The sequence below is a fragment of the Geospiza fortis genome, unplaced genomic scaffold (assembly GCF_000277835.1).
Source record: "Geospiza fortis unplaced genomic scaffold, GeoFor_1.0 scaffold275, whole genome shotgun sequence".
Taxonomy (NCBI): Eukaryota; Metazoa; Chordata; class Aves; order Passeriformes; family Thraupidae; genus Geospiza; species Geospiza fortis.
In genome coordinates, this window is record NW_005054341.1 from 358,955 (window position 1) to 375,573 (window position 16,619).

A 16,619-nucleotide genomic window follows, 5' to 3' on the forward strand; every position below is an offset into this window, starting at 1 on the left:
ACCTTGTAAGCTATTAAAGAAAGAAATACTACTAAGATACTTGAGCCCTATGCTAATTTTAAGAGAAGGCAGAGACTGCAAAGTCTGTAGAAACTATTTTGATTTCCAGTAACAGCCACACAACTTGGAGGCTGAAGGATCTTGCACAATCACCCTGCATCAAAGCAGCTGGAGAGCACTCATACTTGGCCGGAGAGCCAGAGCCCATCTGAGCTCCTGCTGGGTGAAAAGGGTAAGGTTAATTCTGTTAAATGTTCTCCAACCCCCAGCATGCTGACCAGGCCAGGATCAGCAGCCCACTCAGGCAACTCTTGTCACTGTGGCAAGCAAGGCATGGAAAGGAGCCCTTGGTACAAAATCCAGGGGAGGACTGGGGATAGCTCCTGTCCCCATGTACTCCCTATGGCAGATAAGGAATGAGCCCCAGCTCTGACCTGCCTCTGACTCCAGACCCCGCAGGACTGGGATGGTCCTGGCAGGCTGAGAGGAGCAGACCCTGCAGGGAGGCCAGGATGGCAAAATCACAGCACTTGTGACTTGAGTCAGGCTGGAGCTAATGGCCCCAAGTTGCAGGGTTAACACATTCCCTTCACTGCGCTGTCATCGACCTTTTGTTTTGCTTTAAAATAACTTATCACACAAAGCAGTGACAGAAAGGGTTAAGGCATCAAAAAAAGTAAAAACCAAAATGATTTATATGTGAAACACTTCTGAACATGCCCTGTAAGTACAGTAGATTTTCCCCTCGGAACCACACCCTGTAAGTGCTGTATTTTGAGAGCTGAACAATTAACATAAGGCATATGAGTCAGGCTCTGAAAGACTCTGTGGGAACCAGAGAGCCTTTTGCTATTAGTAGTGATGTAAACTCCCTAAGGCTGGAATAAGTCCACAATAGAAGGCAGAGGCAGTCATAAATAACAACAGTGGGCAGTCCATATACTACTAAGACACACAACCATTATTGGTGATACTTCCTTTATTTTCTTTATTAGACTTAATAATTTTAGTTAATTAAAAATAAAATAAAACACACCATCTGTTTTGGGAATACGATTTATTTCCTATGGGAACTTCAGGACTTGCTAAAGAAAGAAAAAAAGCTAATCTGCTCCCATCCTGTCTAGTAATCCCAGATTCCTTTTAGGCAATGAAATAATTAAAGAAAAATATTCCAGGCATAAAAGGGAGGACAGCAGAAGCAGACATCATATAAACAATGACACCATGACAGAGAAAAACGTCAAAGCACCGCCAGACTTGCGACTTGACTCTGAGAGAGCTGCAGGGAGTGGGATTGCTGCTAACAAATTAAAACCACATTTCTTGGCAAATTGTTAAAGACAGACATATTTACATTTGTATAGAGACTGGGTGGGCACAAAAGATTAAAATGCTTCTCTAGCCCTTGAACTGCCAAGTTCTATTAGAAATATGTGCTCTTAAAATCCCAGGGTAAGCTCAGTCCTCTTTGTCACTAAAACTGCAGAGAAGGGCCTGCAGAAGTGAAGCTTACAAAGCCTTACCAGCCTACCTGCTCATGACACTGGCCTTCCCAAACCTGAATTCAAGGTCCTTAACACTTATCCAAAGAGATGTTCGGGGGAAGAAAAATCTCTATCAAAACCTACAGAGAAATATCAGGCACACTGCTAGGCACAGAACATCCTATAAGGCTTACCAAATTGAAGATTCCCTTTTTTTTCAGCTGACTCCACTTCCTACACACTCAAGGTGAAAAAGAAACCCTCAGAACTGTAGCAGTGGCATTCGCTGCTGTCTCCATCACTCTCCAGGACAGCTGAATTCAGCAGTAGAGCACTAAATATCTGTTAAAGAATTGCCCATGGATGGGCACTTGTGAGGGACCCTAACCCTGTGGAGGAACTCATTACCCTGAAGCAGAGTGAAAGCTCTGGCCTTTCCAGCATGACAATATACCCATACAAATACTCTTTTCTTTTTTTTCTTCCAGTCTAATACTGGGTTGAAAGAAAATCTTCAAAGTGAACACTGCTGCCCCCCTTTCCTGCCTCTCTGGTGTCATGCTTGCTTGTTGTCTCTTACTCTTCTCAGTGCCACAAGCTTATAAAGTGAGACTAAGAGATAATTAAATTTCATGTCTGGTTCCCAACCCCATAATACAAAACACAGTTTTTAAAATGCATTTATCAATGTGGCTCATCAAAAATACTTAATAAAATACATCAGTGGGTTCAAGAAATCAATTTTTATATCATGGTGGCAAATGGGAGGGGACTATAAAGATAACAAAATAGGCAAAGCTGTGAACTAATGTATTATCCCAGGTCCATGCAATAAAACTAAAATTAGTGAAATGACTAAGACAGAAACCCTTACTGAGGGGAGCTTTATGTAAGGTTGCAATTGGATGATTTCTCTCAGTGTCATTCTAAGCTGTATCATGAGCTCAACCATCAAAGATAACCTTTAGGTTTCAGAGGTGTCCTGACAGATGATGGGCAGATCAGAGAGGTCACACAGGACTCCTTCCAATCTGATAAGCAAAAAGGGCTCCTTAAAGCAAGTGAGGAGGCTTCTGAGGGAAGGATGAATCAGACATTACAATCTAACTGATAAAAAAGTGACAGAGACAGGACTTTGGGTCTCGTCTCCTGCCCTCTCCCAACCCACATGAAGGAAAAGCTTCCCACAGTTTCAAGATGCAAATTTTTTTGCATTTCCAATGTAGTGATGCATCAGTCCTGGCAGTTCTACATATGAACTCCAACCACATCATAAAACACTTGTAGAAGTTTTCCAAGTACAGAAATGGATATTAATCTCAACCTGAAATACAGTTCCTTGATCAGATTTGTGGAATATTGATCTACACTTTAAAGTTGACTGTCCTGCTGTAAAAGTCAGTAAATTCCAGTAAAAACCATTAAAGTTACACTGGAATACTGGTATTGCCTTTGAAATAAGTATTTTTAAGGAATGCTGATGAATTTCAATCTTGAAAAGAATGTAACAACCAGAGCAAACTGCATCTGTCCAGGAGGAGCAGAACTGTTCGACCTTCCCATGACCTAGCAGAGAAGGCAAAATCAAACTCCTGGATCAGCACGGTCTTCATCATCTACCACCAAAATTCCCTTGAATGTGACACCACAGATTTTCAGTTCTTCAGGAGACCCTATGGTCTGCACTATTTAGTCCAACCATTGGCCCAGTCTGTTACAAGCCCCCGTGATACACATTCCACTTCCTCAAAACACAAGGTGTGAACCCAAGTTGCTCACTCAATACATAACTCCTGGCAATTACAAACATTCCAAACGTCCCCCAGGCGTCATCAGATTAGCTTAAAGCATATGACTTCTATGAGGAAAATGCCTTCTTCCTTTTGAAGTATTTGGTTCAGATTTTAACTGTATTTCACATATAGGAGGAATCCCAGGCTGCTCTGAGTGTTGGAAATTCAGGGCTCTCTAGATTTGCATTTGAACACCCACTAAAGAAGAGAAAATAGAAGAATTCCTGCTGTAAATGGCAGAGAAGAAATGAAATGTGATTCCTCCTGAAACTTAGGAGCTGCAGGGGGGCCTTTTTATAAATCAGACCTATGCGTAACACAGGGAGCAAATACCCCATCACACTTTCTAAAGGCAGAGCAGCGCTCCCAAAATAACTGATTTATTTACATACTGAGCAGCACGTGACACGGGCTGTGTGCATTTGCTTGAAGGCAAGAACTGCTAAAATTAATGTTAAGTAATTGAGCTATTAATCATTCTGATTTTATAGACTGATGCTACAAGACTCAGATTCTATCTTCAGAGAAAGTGTCCACTGATAAGAAATGGAGGAGTAGACAACAGCTTTTCAACCAAATTAACTTCTCTCAATGACACTAAAGTAAAATCTATAGCATAGTGATAGTGAATTTTTACCTTTTTAAAGGAAACCATTGTTTTATAAGCATGCATCTTCAGTCAGCCATTTCCATCAATTTTTAGGTTCCTGACTCCAGTAATTATGAAAGAGGACATGCATGCGAGACACACATTTCATACTTGAAAGAGCTTTTTATAAAATAAGGGAATAGCAATTTGCTGTGGTGCTTGACGCCTTTCTCCAGCTTACAAATCAAGAGAGAATATCTGAGGCAGGCCCTCCTGTAATCCTGTACTACAGCTTTTCACAGGCTGGCATGAGGATCCTCTGTGTGCCTACCAAACCTCACTGGGTATGGGGTCAGTCAGCGCAGATGTCGCTCAGCATCACCCACTAGCAACACTGAAGCAAACTTTGCATTTCCCCAGGCACAGCATGGGTATATGACATAAGAGAATACTCCTTGATGTGTACAGTGTGATTCAGATGCCCAACACTTGCATACTTACAGGAAAAAAAAATGGAAAAAAAACCCCATCAATTTTATGTTCTTTTGTTGTTTTTATGCACTTACAATACGCAGTAACACCCAGAGGAGATGATGTAAAGAATAACTAATACTCTTGATCCCACTGATTACACAAACCCAAAATATGTAAAACCAGAATAGCACAGCTCAGGAAATAATTACTGTTCAAAGTTTAATGTTTTAGCTTGGTTTCCAAAACCAACACCAGTACCACCACCCTGAAAACCCCCAAGACTTCTGAGCCCACACTGGGGATCTGTCCCTCCAAATAATTTCAAATAATTACAAATTGTTCAAAAATCCTGCCATGAACTTTACAATCATATATTTCACTTTCCTGTTCAGTCAAGTTATGAACTTCCTATTAGTTCTAAGAGATTTCTGCTGAAGACTGAAGAACAGATTGGTCCTTTTTTAAAAATCCTGTCAAATATTTTTTGCCTAACAGGAATATCAAGAATTATTATCAAAACCTTAAGTAAGTTAATCCTTTTCAAATCCTAGAGCCACCAAAATCGCACAGATGTACCACAGATAAATAAAAGCTTTAGCTCCCTGCAGCTTTAACATGAGCCCTGCCAGCATCCCCTCTGCCCCTCTGCCAGGGGTGCCCGTCCTCTCCAAGCCTGCAGAGAGGAAAGAGCAGAGAATCAGGTCAAATCCACATGAAGCACCAGCATAAGCTGTGACAGCAACAGTGAGAGGGGAGAGGAAAATGAGGGAGGTGAAAGGATGATGACAGATGATAATATCTTAAATAACCACAAGGCTTTGACAAATGGGATCTTGTGAATGCTGCTAAGTAGTGAGATTTAAATCAACTGGAGGACTCATAAAAAGCAACTACCAAAATGAGTAAAAGATTACTCAATTTGTCCCTACTTTTTGAGGATTGCTTCATATGGAAATAATTTTACAACCTTAATCATTTATACTGCTGTTACAAGACCATCTATATTTCTGCTCTGCTTTACCTGATTTTGCATAATGAGGTACTCGTTTATTGAGGATGTATTCCACTTACTTTTTGGATTTAAGGCAATAAATATCACTTTTTATTTCATTCCATACATACTCTTAATATTCTGTCTGCTTTTCAGATAAATAATGCCACAGAACAAAGTTTTCCAATCAATTCCTTGCAGCAATATCTTGGCCTTTTTCCAGCCATCACACAGTTAATGCACTCAGCAGTTTGCATGAGCACAGCAATTGCTCTTTTCAGTAAAAATACTGTGCATTTATCAACAGATGATTTTAATTTACAGCCCTAGCGCCTCTCTACCCAGCGCTGGGGGGTTTCTCTGAAATCCTCCAAAACCTTCTCTGATCTTGACTAATTGAAATAATTGTGTCAGTTTTCATTTCATCATTTGTCCACTTCTCTGGATAGTTAATGCAGCAGACAGCTGTGAGACGTTTGCCATGCAGAAAATAAATCAGTTTGGAAGCTAAGAGAAGAAACTGCGACAAGTTCAGACAAATCTCACGGAGGCAATTCCCAGCATCACCGCTCTCAGGTCTCCTCCCTGCCCTCCTGCAGGAGCTCCTGCCCCACTCAGAGCTGGCAGAAGGGAGCACACACATGCAGAGCCCAGCTGCTCCCACCCAGGGCAGCGCGGTGTGCGCCAATCCCAGGTCTGTGATGCCCTGGAAGGTGAGATGCAGGAACACAGTCCTTCTGGCAGTGCTGCTGCAGGAGTGGGATCTGCAAGGAGAAGAGGCAGACAGCTGGCACAAAGGGAATGTTGGAAAGCTGCTGCAGCTTTCTTTTTATGACTGAGTCAGAGACTTCAGGATCGTTCCTGAGATGCACTTTCTCAGGGACAGCAGCCTAATGACTGAAGCTAATTGAAAGCTACACCAACAATGAAAGGGAAGTGTCACCCTTACCCAGCACGTGGTCCTGCCAAGGACCAATCCTGAAGGAATCTGGCTGAAAGTGAACCACACAAACAACAAAAACCCAAACCAAAAACACCCCTTGTTTTCAGAGGGATCACTGGATGACCCCCGCACTGACACACACTGAAGACAAGAATGCCCAGGGAACCGAAGGCAGCAGGAGCACAGAACAGGAAGGATGAATAAAAAAAAGTGATGGAAGCTTGAGGTGTCAAAAGTGAAAACTCACCCAAGCAATTCTTTGCCTGTTCTACTAATATGGTATTTGGCTAAAGTTCATTAGTCTGCAGTTTCCCCTTTCTACCTTTTTGAAAGAAGTAGTGAACCCTGTTCATATTTACCAACTACAGCTTAATGTTTTTCTCCTGTTTAATACAGTAACTGAAAATAATTCAGCACATTATCTAAAATTCCAGAAAACTAGATTTTATAAAATTCAAAAAGGACAGTGACATAAAAAAGCCAGCAACAAGACAAATATTGCAAGAAATGTAACATTAACATGTTGTGGATGTTACTTTCAAACCCAGGTAACTCTAGCTGCTACCTAAAGGTTGCTTTAGCTCCATTCATCCAAATCCTGGATCCATGCTCCTGCAACATTTTTTTGCATCACAATTGGCAAGTGTGTGGGTACAGGATGAGTTGGTTCAGTGAACTGACACGATGGAAAACTAATCCTCCAATGAAAAACAGGGAAACTTCACAAATAAATCATTTTCTGCTAGGTCAAGTCAATGAACTAATTCATTCTCAGCTGAAGAATCACTTGGTCCATTGTACCCAGAAAGGAAAGGAATATGTGGCTGGATGTAGAGGGGATGTGGAGTGACCTTTTCAGTAGCAGCCCACCAGCACAGCAGCTTCACTGTAATATTTTATACACATATATAGATATACACACACATGCCAAGATTTGTACTTACAGTGTGAATCGTGCAATTCTATTTCACAGCATTTCCTTCTTCCCCTACCCAATCTGATATCACTTAACAATAAGTCTTTAAAGCATTTAAGATAACTAAATTCCACATAAAGTCCTGTTCTAATCTTTACAAATTGCTGCTATCTGAAGTTTTCATTCTACATTCCAATAGACACACTATTCCAGCATACACTCCAGCGGGACAGCTCTGTTAATCACAGCTAAGTTTCATGTTTGCATGAAAGAACCAGAAGCCTCTTCCCAGCACAATCAAAACCCAAGCAAACCCTGTCACTAAGGCTCTTAGGAGTTTTAAGAATGAGAATTCTCTAATGCTCCTGAAAAGTATCACAATGACACAATCTATAAATCAGACATGTATGAAGAAGATGAAATAGGTTTTTTCCCTGCTGGGGATTTAAAAAAGCACTGGGCACATCTTTAGCACTTTTTTCTCCGTGCGTACCTGTGAAGGAGTTTTTTTGGTTGGTTTGGTTTTTAAAGGGCAATATTCTGCTAGAATAGAATTTTTATTTTTGCCTAATATTCTCTATAACTTAACAAGGCTCAGTGGAAAACCTGAGACCTTTTTCATAAAGACAGGATCTTCTACTCCTCATTTTCTTTTCTGATTTTACTGAAACAGTAATTTCAAATTTCCACTTTAATACCATCTTTAGCTTAACCTCCTTCATGCTTTCCCTAGCAGTGCTTCCTCTCATAGATTCCGGTATAAAGCCGATGTGGTTATCAATGAATACTCCATTGTTTGCGCATTTTCAAATGCCCATAAGACTTCCACCCATTTCCATTTCCACTGTTTCCCCAGATAACCCATTTCCAATTTTCCATTATAGCTCCCTTCATAATAATAATCGAGAAAATGTCGTCACTGACAAAGATGACTAATCTCTCCAGAGCTCTTATATATTTCCTTGGGTTTCCTCTTTTGCCATGTTCCCAAAACTTTTTTTGTCTTCTTTTTCAAGATAAAACTATTCAAGATAACAAACATCATTTGGTAAAACAGGAAACAATGGTTTTAGATTTAAACTTAGCATTAATCACTCAGCCTATTCTTCCATCTTTTCCTTAAGACTTCCAATTTGCTTATGTAATTTCAATAACTTGCTATATTGTTTCTTTACTAGAGATTTCCCTTCTTCCAAAATGCTATTACTGCCTGCAGCCTGAGTTTTAAACATAACCACGGACACGCCCGTTTATAAATACATCCTAGAAAATTACATATCGATAGATTTTCCTTTCTTCTATTTCATCCCAGCTCCTTAGAGGTGCTCTCAAATATTTTATTAGTTTATGCTTAAAGCTAATTTGACATAGACTGTCTAATCCACCCTAACCTTAGTCTTACATGAGGCATCACAGAAGGATTAAAATTGGTTCTCCCAGCAACTGATGCTGAGGTTTGTGCTTGTGAATATCTCAAAAGCAATCTAATTATGATCTTTCCTAAGGTGTAGGACAAAGATTTCATTTCATAGCTGGTTACATCCCTTGAAATTCGTTGTTTAAGCACAGCCTATTTCGGAGGTACACAGAACAGCCCAAAAGTCAGAGAAGAGGCAAAGAATGAAGGGCTGAAGACAGCTGAAGGACCAGAGCTGTGGTCAGTGAAGGAAACATGCACCAGGCTGACATAAAACTGGTTCCCAGTAACGGGAAAGGGGAACACTGAGCCTGATTTGTCTTGACAGAGCTCAGGAATGAAAGCTTGACCCAGACCATAAACCAGCATAAAAACAGTTTCAAAAAAATACATAATCACTAAGTCTTGACTAGGTCAATCACAGTCACAGCAACACAGGAAAGTGACAAAGTCTCCATTAATGTATAGTTAACTGCATTTGTAAAACACAAACAGGCCCTCAAATCCAAGGGTGTCAGCTGATTAAAGGTTTAAAAGAACTTGCATCCAACACTGTGGCATTATTCAAACCCAAACAACATGGAGAAGAAAACAAAACACAGCCTCGATTTCAGCCCAGGACAGACTCTGCAGAGTATATCAACAGAAAGGTCTTCTGGGTGGTCTTTTGTAGGGCAGAGTTTAGAATTCCAGCCTACTCACAGCTCAACTGCATGGAGAAAAGCAGACACACACAAAGTGCAGATTCTCTGCCTTTCTTTTGCAGTGCCAAAAACTTGAAAAACTCTCAGTGGCAATCAAACACTCCCCCACCAGTTTGGCAAAGCACTCAGCTGGAGTATATGACAAATCTGGTCCTAATGTGCATTAGGAACCCTGGAACAAAAAAACAGTCTGGAGTGGACCCTTTAAGTGAGAGTGGTAAGAATTAAACAGATGCTCCAAAACACTGGCTGAGGGTCTGCTCCCATCTTGCCAAGTTCTTCAAACCAGGCAAGATGCTTAGGGCTAACTGCCTTTTACTCCCTCCTACCAGCACACTGCACTACCCATCCCAGCCAGGGCTGTGCACACTGTAAGCAAAGCAAATTGCATCTGTAAGCAAAGCAAACTCCCAAGACTTTATTGTTGATCAGGTTATCAGCTCACTAAGAGATGTTTTCTTTTTAAATATAAAAGTGTTTAAACTTGCCTTTTAAACAACCAGCAGTTTCCACAGATCAAGATCCAATTTTGAAATAGTAAAGCTAAAGTCCATAACATTGAATTTTTAAATTTGCCTTCTCCTTCCCACACAAAATCACAAGAAAAACTAAAGAAAACTTCTCAGCTCTTATTTTATGGAAAGATGAAAAATATCAAATGAGGAAATTGGATATTTCATAAGAGTTACTTAAGCAATAAGAAACCCCATAATTATTTCTCAGTCAAAATGCAGAGATAGAATTTTCTGCTTCAAGCATTAAGTAGTTTTCAAGACAATACTGAAAAAGTAATAATTTTCCAAAGAGCAAAGTAATCCTAGAGCAGGGAGATCTTTTTTTCTGAGAGTGCCAAAAACATTTGCTTGATTCTTTGACACATAAGGGTATGTACCAAGCTAGGAATCGAAACACGAAAATCTGCATGTAGCATTACAAATATGAACACCCTGACTGGTATTGGAAAAAAAAAGGAGCTGAATGAGTAAAAGAAAACACATTTTTTCAAGGGTCAAATACACTTTAATACAACTAAGATCAACTCCTAAAATCCACCGAGACCTCGGAGTGTAATTGTGACCCTCAGCGTGGGGCACAGAGCAGCACCTGGGCCCGTGTGAGCACTCCTGAGACAATCAGCACTTAACTGCAGGATAAAATCCAGAAGCCTTTGACCTTGATGAAGCCTTCGGGATGAAATATTTAAGGAGAATTGCTTATGGTATTTAACCACACACCAGTGCCTTTTCCTCCATAACTGTTTGGGGATTTTTTTCCCAGCAGGGCCAGCACTGATCTGCTTGAGTTGCTGTGCAGAACAAGTGCTAAGAAAACATACAAGAAACCCGTGGACATTACAAACAGCTACATCAGAATTTTGGAAAGTAAAATGTTACAAAGACAAAATATAAAGGAAAAAAAGATCCTTAAATCAAGGTGCTAAAATCATATCCAGCTTTCTAAACACATGGTCTCCAGGATTTATAAGGCTCAGAAAATGCTAATGGCCCAACTGTTCATGTGACTTTCTGGTGCCACGATGACAGGAACAAATACTTGCATAATACTTACATCTATATATAAAAATGCTTCCTTTCTATTAACCCCCCCCCCCCAAAATTTATAGAACAGTTTTGTACCTACCAATCCACCATTGTCACATGTCCAAGCACTTGGATCAAAGTCGAGTTTACTGACACAAACGATAAATTTCTCTGGAAACACACGGAGCTCTACACAAAAAGAATTGAAAAGAGAATTACAAAAGTTATAACCACTTTCAAAACCACTCATAACAACAACAACATACATGTTCTTTTAGTACACAAAATTGTTTTTTTAACTGCACACTACCTCATTTCATGCACCTCTCTAGCTTCTCACCTACTCTCTTCTACATGCCACCGCTCCTTTTGTTTTGTTTTTATAAAGCATTCAAAAAAATCAGTAAGTAGAATAAATGGAGCTCCCAAGAGGACAGTCATGGCTGCACATTAGTCCACCTGCGCTCCTGGACGGGAAGCCCAGACAGAACCAACAGACGAACCACTTAACAAGGATTTCTTCTGTGCCGTTCTGTGATGAGTCTTTTCATCACAAAAGCTCTACATTAGGTTTGCAGCCCACAACAACATTCAGCCAGGGCTTGGCACCAAACCTCAGCATAAGGCCAGGGCACAGAGTTTCACACTCTGCCTACAGAAATTTTTGAAGTCATTAAACAAAGTGGTTAACTACTACTGAATTACACATTTGACTCACAATCACATGGGTTATGAACACAACAAAGTTTCTGTTTACAAAGGATTAAAAATGGAAGGTTCTCAGATTAGAACAGATGAGACAAAGCTTTATTCAATACCTGGCAATGCTATGGGAAGAGCACAGCTGGATATTTTCTTGTTTACATATGGAATTATTTCCAGATCAGTATCTTCATATTTTCAGCTCTGATTTTTTTGTTGTTGTTGGGTTTTGTTTTTATAAAAAGAGAATTAAATATTGCGAAGTTTGTTGTATTTCAGAATGAAGCCATAACACTGTTTTTGTGGGACAAGAAAGAGACAAGGCTTGCAGAAACAAACGTATGAGATTGATCTCACAGATGTGTTTTTGTAGAATTGAAGAGTAGGCCAAGTTGCTTCCAGTAATATGCTTTTATTGTTACATTTTATAACAATCTCATCTGCTGGCTAGCAAAATGCAGGTATCTTTAGGTATTCATTGATGCTTTAGAACCGTTCAGATTTAACAGACAGCAAACAATGTTGAGATTCCAATGCAGACACTCTGAAATTCTATTCTAACACGGCATGTTTGATGAAATATTTAAAGTCAACACTGATCTCTTCAGCCAATATAGACTTAGAATACAACCAATTGGCATTTGAAGACAGATTTAAATATTTATGAATAGCATTAATCCCTATAAAAACAATAAATTATTTTAAAATATCCATTCAATTATACGGTATTGTTAAGGACTTTGCTTTTTTTGTTTAACGCCAAGAAGACAGAGCAGAGGGCAGTGATCATTACAGCCCCTTTGCGCTGGTGTTGGCAGGAGAGGACTGATCTCCCTTCCTCCCAGAGCATCCTGGCTTGAGAGAGCCTGAAGAGCAGCCCTGGTGCCATGACATCACCTACGTCAGGGCTGTCCGGGTGTGTGGGGAACGAAAGCCTCTCCTGCATACACTTGTACTGCCTGCTGATGTCACAGGACACTCCAGCAGTAATGGAGTGATTCACGCTGCAACCTCTGCTTGATTCACTCTGCAGAGACTCGGGAAAATGCTGAGTCCCGTCATACTTAGAGAATTTGGTGAGCCTTAGCTGATTACCCTGGGGCAAGGCATGCACAAATTTAAAATTAAGTTAAAAAAAATCCATCTTATCTCAAGAAACACTTCTCTTTTTATTTTTTTTATATTTTCAGGAAATCTTTTTAAAATGCAAACCAAAAAAACCCCACCAAAAACCCCAAGCTCTGAAAACAATTTTGATTTAAGTAGATGAAAATCTGACAGTGTCTTAGTTATGCTCCCTTTCTTTCTCCTCTAAGTAAGTCTATAAGAAACTGATTTCTTACCACGATAACGTTTCCCTAGAGCACAACGGAGATTAACCCATCTCTTCATAAAGTAGGCAGTAATGTGCAAACTGTTGGCTGCAACATAAAACAAAGGGATAATATTAAGTGTAAGGGTATCTGGGGCATTCTGGTCTCAAAGAGTTGCACATCTGCTAAGACTGGATTGAGAGAAAGCAGCAGGAGCTCAATGATACAAAGGAAAAAGTAACTTTAATGGAATATTTTTCAAAAGAAACTGCTGAACTCCATACTGAAGTCTCAAGAAATTAGTGCCTGAAACAGGGCAAAAATCTAGACAAATTAACAACCACCAAGTTCTGGAACCCAACCACCAAAATTAAATTAATTAATTGATCAGAGGTGTAATTTGATTAATAGTGTGGTGTCATGCTTTCAGACACATTCTACAGGAACACTGCAGATATCCATTCACTTAACCACCTTCTAGGGGAAGGTGACAGACCTGGTAGGGAAAATAAAAAAGGTAACTACAAAGAAACCCAAGCATGAAAGGGCTGAATTCTACAGTTCCATTGAGTGAGGTGAGAAATGGCCACATTTGAACTCTCCAGCATGTAGAGCAGCCCGAGCTGGCCTGGCTGACTCAGCCAGTACCTGTAACCTCCGGAGGCTTTTTCACTTTCTATTCCCAAGAACGACAGAAATCCTTGTGCATCAGCGGTGTAAGAAATGGACAGAACACATTCTATTACGGCTGAGAGAGTATTAGGACACAGCTTTTACTTTTGTTCTACTTAAATTCCCAAATGACCCTGGTAAATCAGTTAGCACTTCATTCATGAAGGTATTTAGCAACCTGACTCCCACTGAAAGTGCAAAACCTGACATGTGTGACTCATCCTCCCCAGTCTCCCTGCGCACCTCACCGAAATCAAACTGTGAAAGAGGCTTGGTGATACTTCCCCTAACTTGGATGGGTCTGAAAGAACTTAAATTATTGATGCTTTGAAGACAGTCAGGCACCCTAGGTGCAATTAGCACAGACAAGTTAGAATATGAAGTGCTACTGCTGTTTTTATAATCTAACCATTTAAAAAGAAGGAAAGCTTGCTTGTTCCAGTCTCAATCCCTACAGAGCAAGTGCCAAGGCATGTCTTATTTCTAAGTTAAGGCATGTGTCCTCCAGAAGGGTCCCCCTGTCTCCTACAAGATCTTCTGGAGCTCACCATCGAGTGCCCTTGAGCCTCAGCTCTCATTAACAACTACAGTTATCAATCACAATCAATCCCTTTGAAATTTATCAGCCATCTTTTTTCCTTTCCCTCAGGAAGACACCCAAAATTTGACTTCCTTTTAGAGATCGAGTCAAGATGTAACAAGTTGAACCATCCCTTAAAAATGATGAGTACCAGAGAAAAATTTGGATGCAATCCACCACCTTTATTAACTGTTTACTTAAAAGAACAATTAAGGAAAATTACTCCAGTTTGGCATCCACAATTCTTTATCACTGCTAGTAGGCTTAGTCAAATCAAAGAATTTGCCCTGTATATAAATAAGTTATTAGTGTGATAACAACATATGCCACTGTGACCTTGGAAAGCTGAGAAAGTAGCATTCCTAAAAGTACAGCTTGGAAAACAAATCTTCAGACAGTAAATATTAAAAGTTTTTCTTTCCACCTCCATTTTTAGGCAATTTTCCACATGTTTTGGGTTTTTTGTGAAAGGAATCTAAAGTGAAAAAGTGTGAATCTTTGTTTTTCACAGGAAAAGCAGGATGTTTCTTTCTTGAAATTCTTTTATAGATCAGTGACATCTATATCTGCTTATTTTTCTTGCTGTCCTGGTATTCTCTGAGAGGCTAAGTGTTTAATCATATGTGATTGACTGAACAAAGTTTCAAATTCTCCTTAGAGGTCCTTGATTCAGCCAGCTACTGTTCTGTGGAAGAGAACACCTACCTCAGATCTGACAAAATAAATAATTATGTAAGAGATCAAGACACCTCTACAAACTATTTTTGCAGCATCAGCTCAAGTCTCAAGTCTTACAAAGCCTTCACAGGGAATTGCACCTGAGCTGATAAGCTCAGCCCAGAGGGACTAACACTAAAAAATCATTTTAGTTTCCATGATTATTTAATACTTTGCTGAAAAGGCCTGAACAGATATTTGCTGTTACTTGTTACTAAGCCTGAGAAAATATTAAGATGCACTACATTTAAGATACCAGCACTTTGAAAGTATCACACAGCTACACTCATTAAATGTTCTGAAACCCTCTTGCACGTGACTTATGATCTACTCTGTAGTCAGCTGGAGTTTGAAAAACTCCCCCAGTTCTAAAGCTGTCAGAGTTACTGCAGAACTATAAAAATGGTTATATCCTCTTTTGGCTTCCCTCTGGGGAAATATATTATCCAATTAACTATTCTGCTTCATGAAGAAAGAAACTTAAAATTAAGACCCACAAGAAAACCTTCTTCTCCAAGAAGCCCATAGGCTCGCAGCTTTTTAAGCTTTCTACACAGTTACCCAGCATGAGTTTAAATCTGTTTGTGATCTCATGGAAGAACAGACCAACTGATACATACCAAATGCTCCATCACTAACTTCTTTCGAGCACAACACAGAAGTCTGAACCTCAAGGTACAGACAATTTTTCTTCCAGTAATGTAGAAAGTACACACATCTTGGGCTCAGCAAACCTAGTTGACCCCATCTTCAATTTCTCTTCACCATGCAACACAGACAAAGCTCCCTTTGTGGATTACCAGCACACAGGCAGAAACAGAATTGTATTTAGTGAGTTGAAGTTTTGCTTTTGTTTCAAAAGTGGGCACTCAAAATCATCAGATCCAGGGTCCAAAAACAAAACAGAAAAACAAAACCAAACAAACCAACCAACCCCAAGGAAATAAACAGACCCTGAAACACAAAAGGAGACTGTGTAAAGTGGTTCTAGAAAAGCCACAGTTCAGTTTCAGCTGAAATAGGCAGCAGTGAGCACTGCCTTTTAAGGGAACAGTAATTTGCCCTGCTTGCTGTACTTCAGAGTCCCAGGGCACGGGGGGGAAGCATAGACACCAGCTGTGCCCTAAGAGCGCCCAGCAGCACTTGCTTTGCCAGGAGCCCCAGGCAGGCAGGCTGCCCTGCGCGGCCGCGCTGCTGTGCACGGCGGCGGGAAGCCCTCCCAGCTCTGCTGGACCTTTCCCTGGGAGGGAGCCTGGGAAATTGCCTCTGAGCTGCTGAGTTATCTGCAGCAGCCTGGCAGCTGTTCACTCCCCAGCACCACCTGGCACCTGCCTGGCTCCCTGCTTCACTCCAGGCTTGGCCAAGGCCTAAGGCCAACTGCCCCCAAAACATTTCCCCAGCTGACAGGCACCCATTTCTCATCACACAGTATTTTTATATCATACCTATTTTCTCTCCCAGCCTAGACACTTCACATTTCTGAAAGCTTGTTGTGGATTAGGACTGACTCTGCTTTTGGAAAGTAACAACAAAGTAAATCATTGCAACACACATATTAAAAATACAAAAGGATAAATTTCTAGTGTTACAATGTGAAAGCAAATACATGGGTGCATTAGACTTTCTGAAACACTAAACTGCACATTAAAAAAAAATCTACACTCAGCTCATGCTTGATTAATTTTTCCACACAGATTAGGCTATACCAGTAATAATGTTTACAGTATATAGAGCTTTTCATCTTCAAAGTGCTCTACAGACATATTATTACACTGCCTTT

The 16,619-nt window shown here is 40.3% G+C and overlaps 1 protein-coding gene across 1 annotated transcript in view; it reads right to left on the reverse strand.

Annotated features, from left to right (window-relative positions):
* The window catches only part of SLX4IP (SLX4 interacting protein), a 69,309-nt gene that overhangs the window by 4,841 nt on the left and 47,849 nt on the right, over nucleotides 1-16,619 (reverse strand). Inside the window, exons 6-7 of the mRNA XM_005422617.2 lie at nucleotides 12,901-12,978; nucleotides 10,956-11,044 (exon numbers count right to left, since the gene is read on the reverse strand). Coding sequence (XP_005422674.1) covers nucleotides 10,956-11,044; nucleotides 12,901-12,978 — 167 coding nt within the window. The remainder of the gene's footprint in view (nucleotides 1-10,955; nucleotides 11,045-12,900; nucleotides 12,979-16,619) is intronic.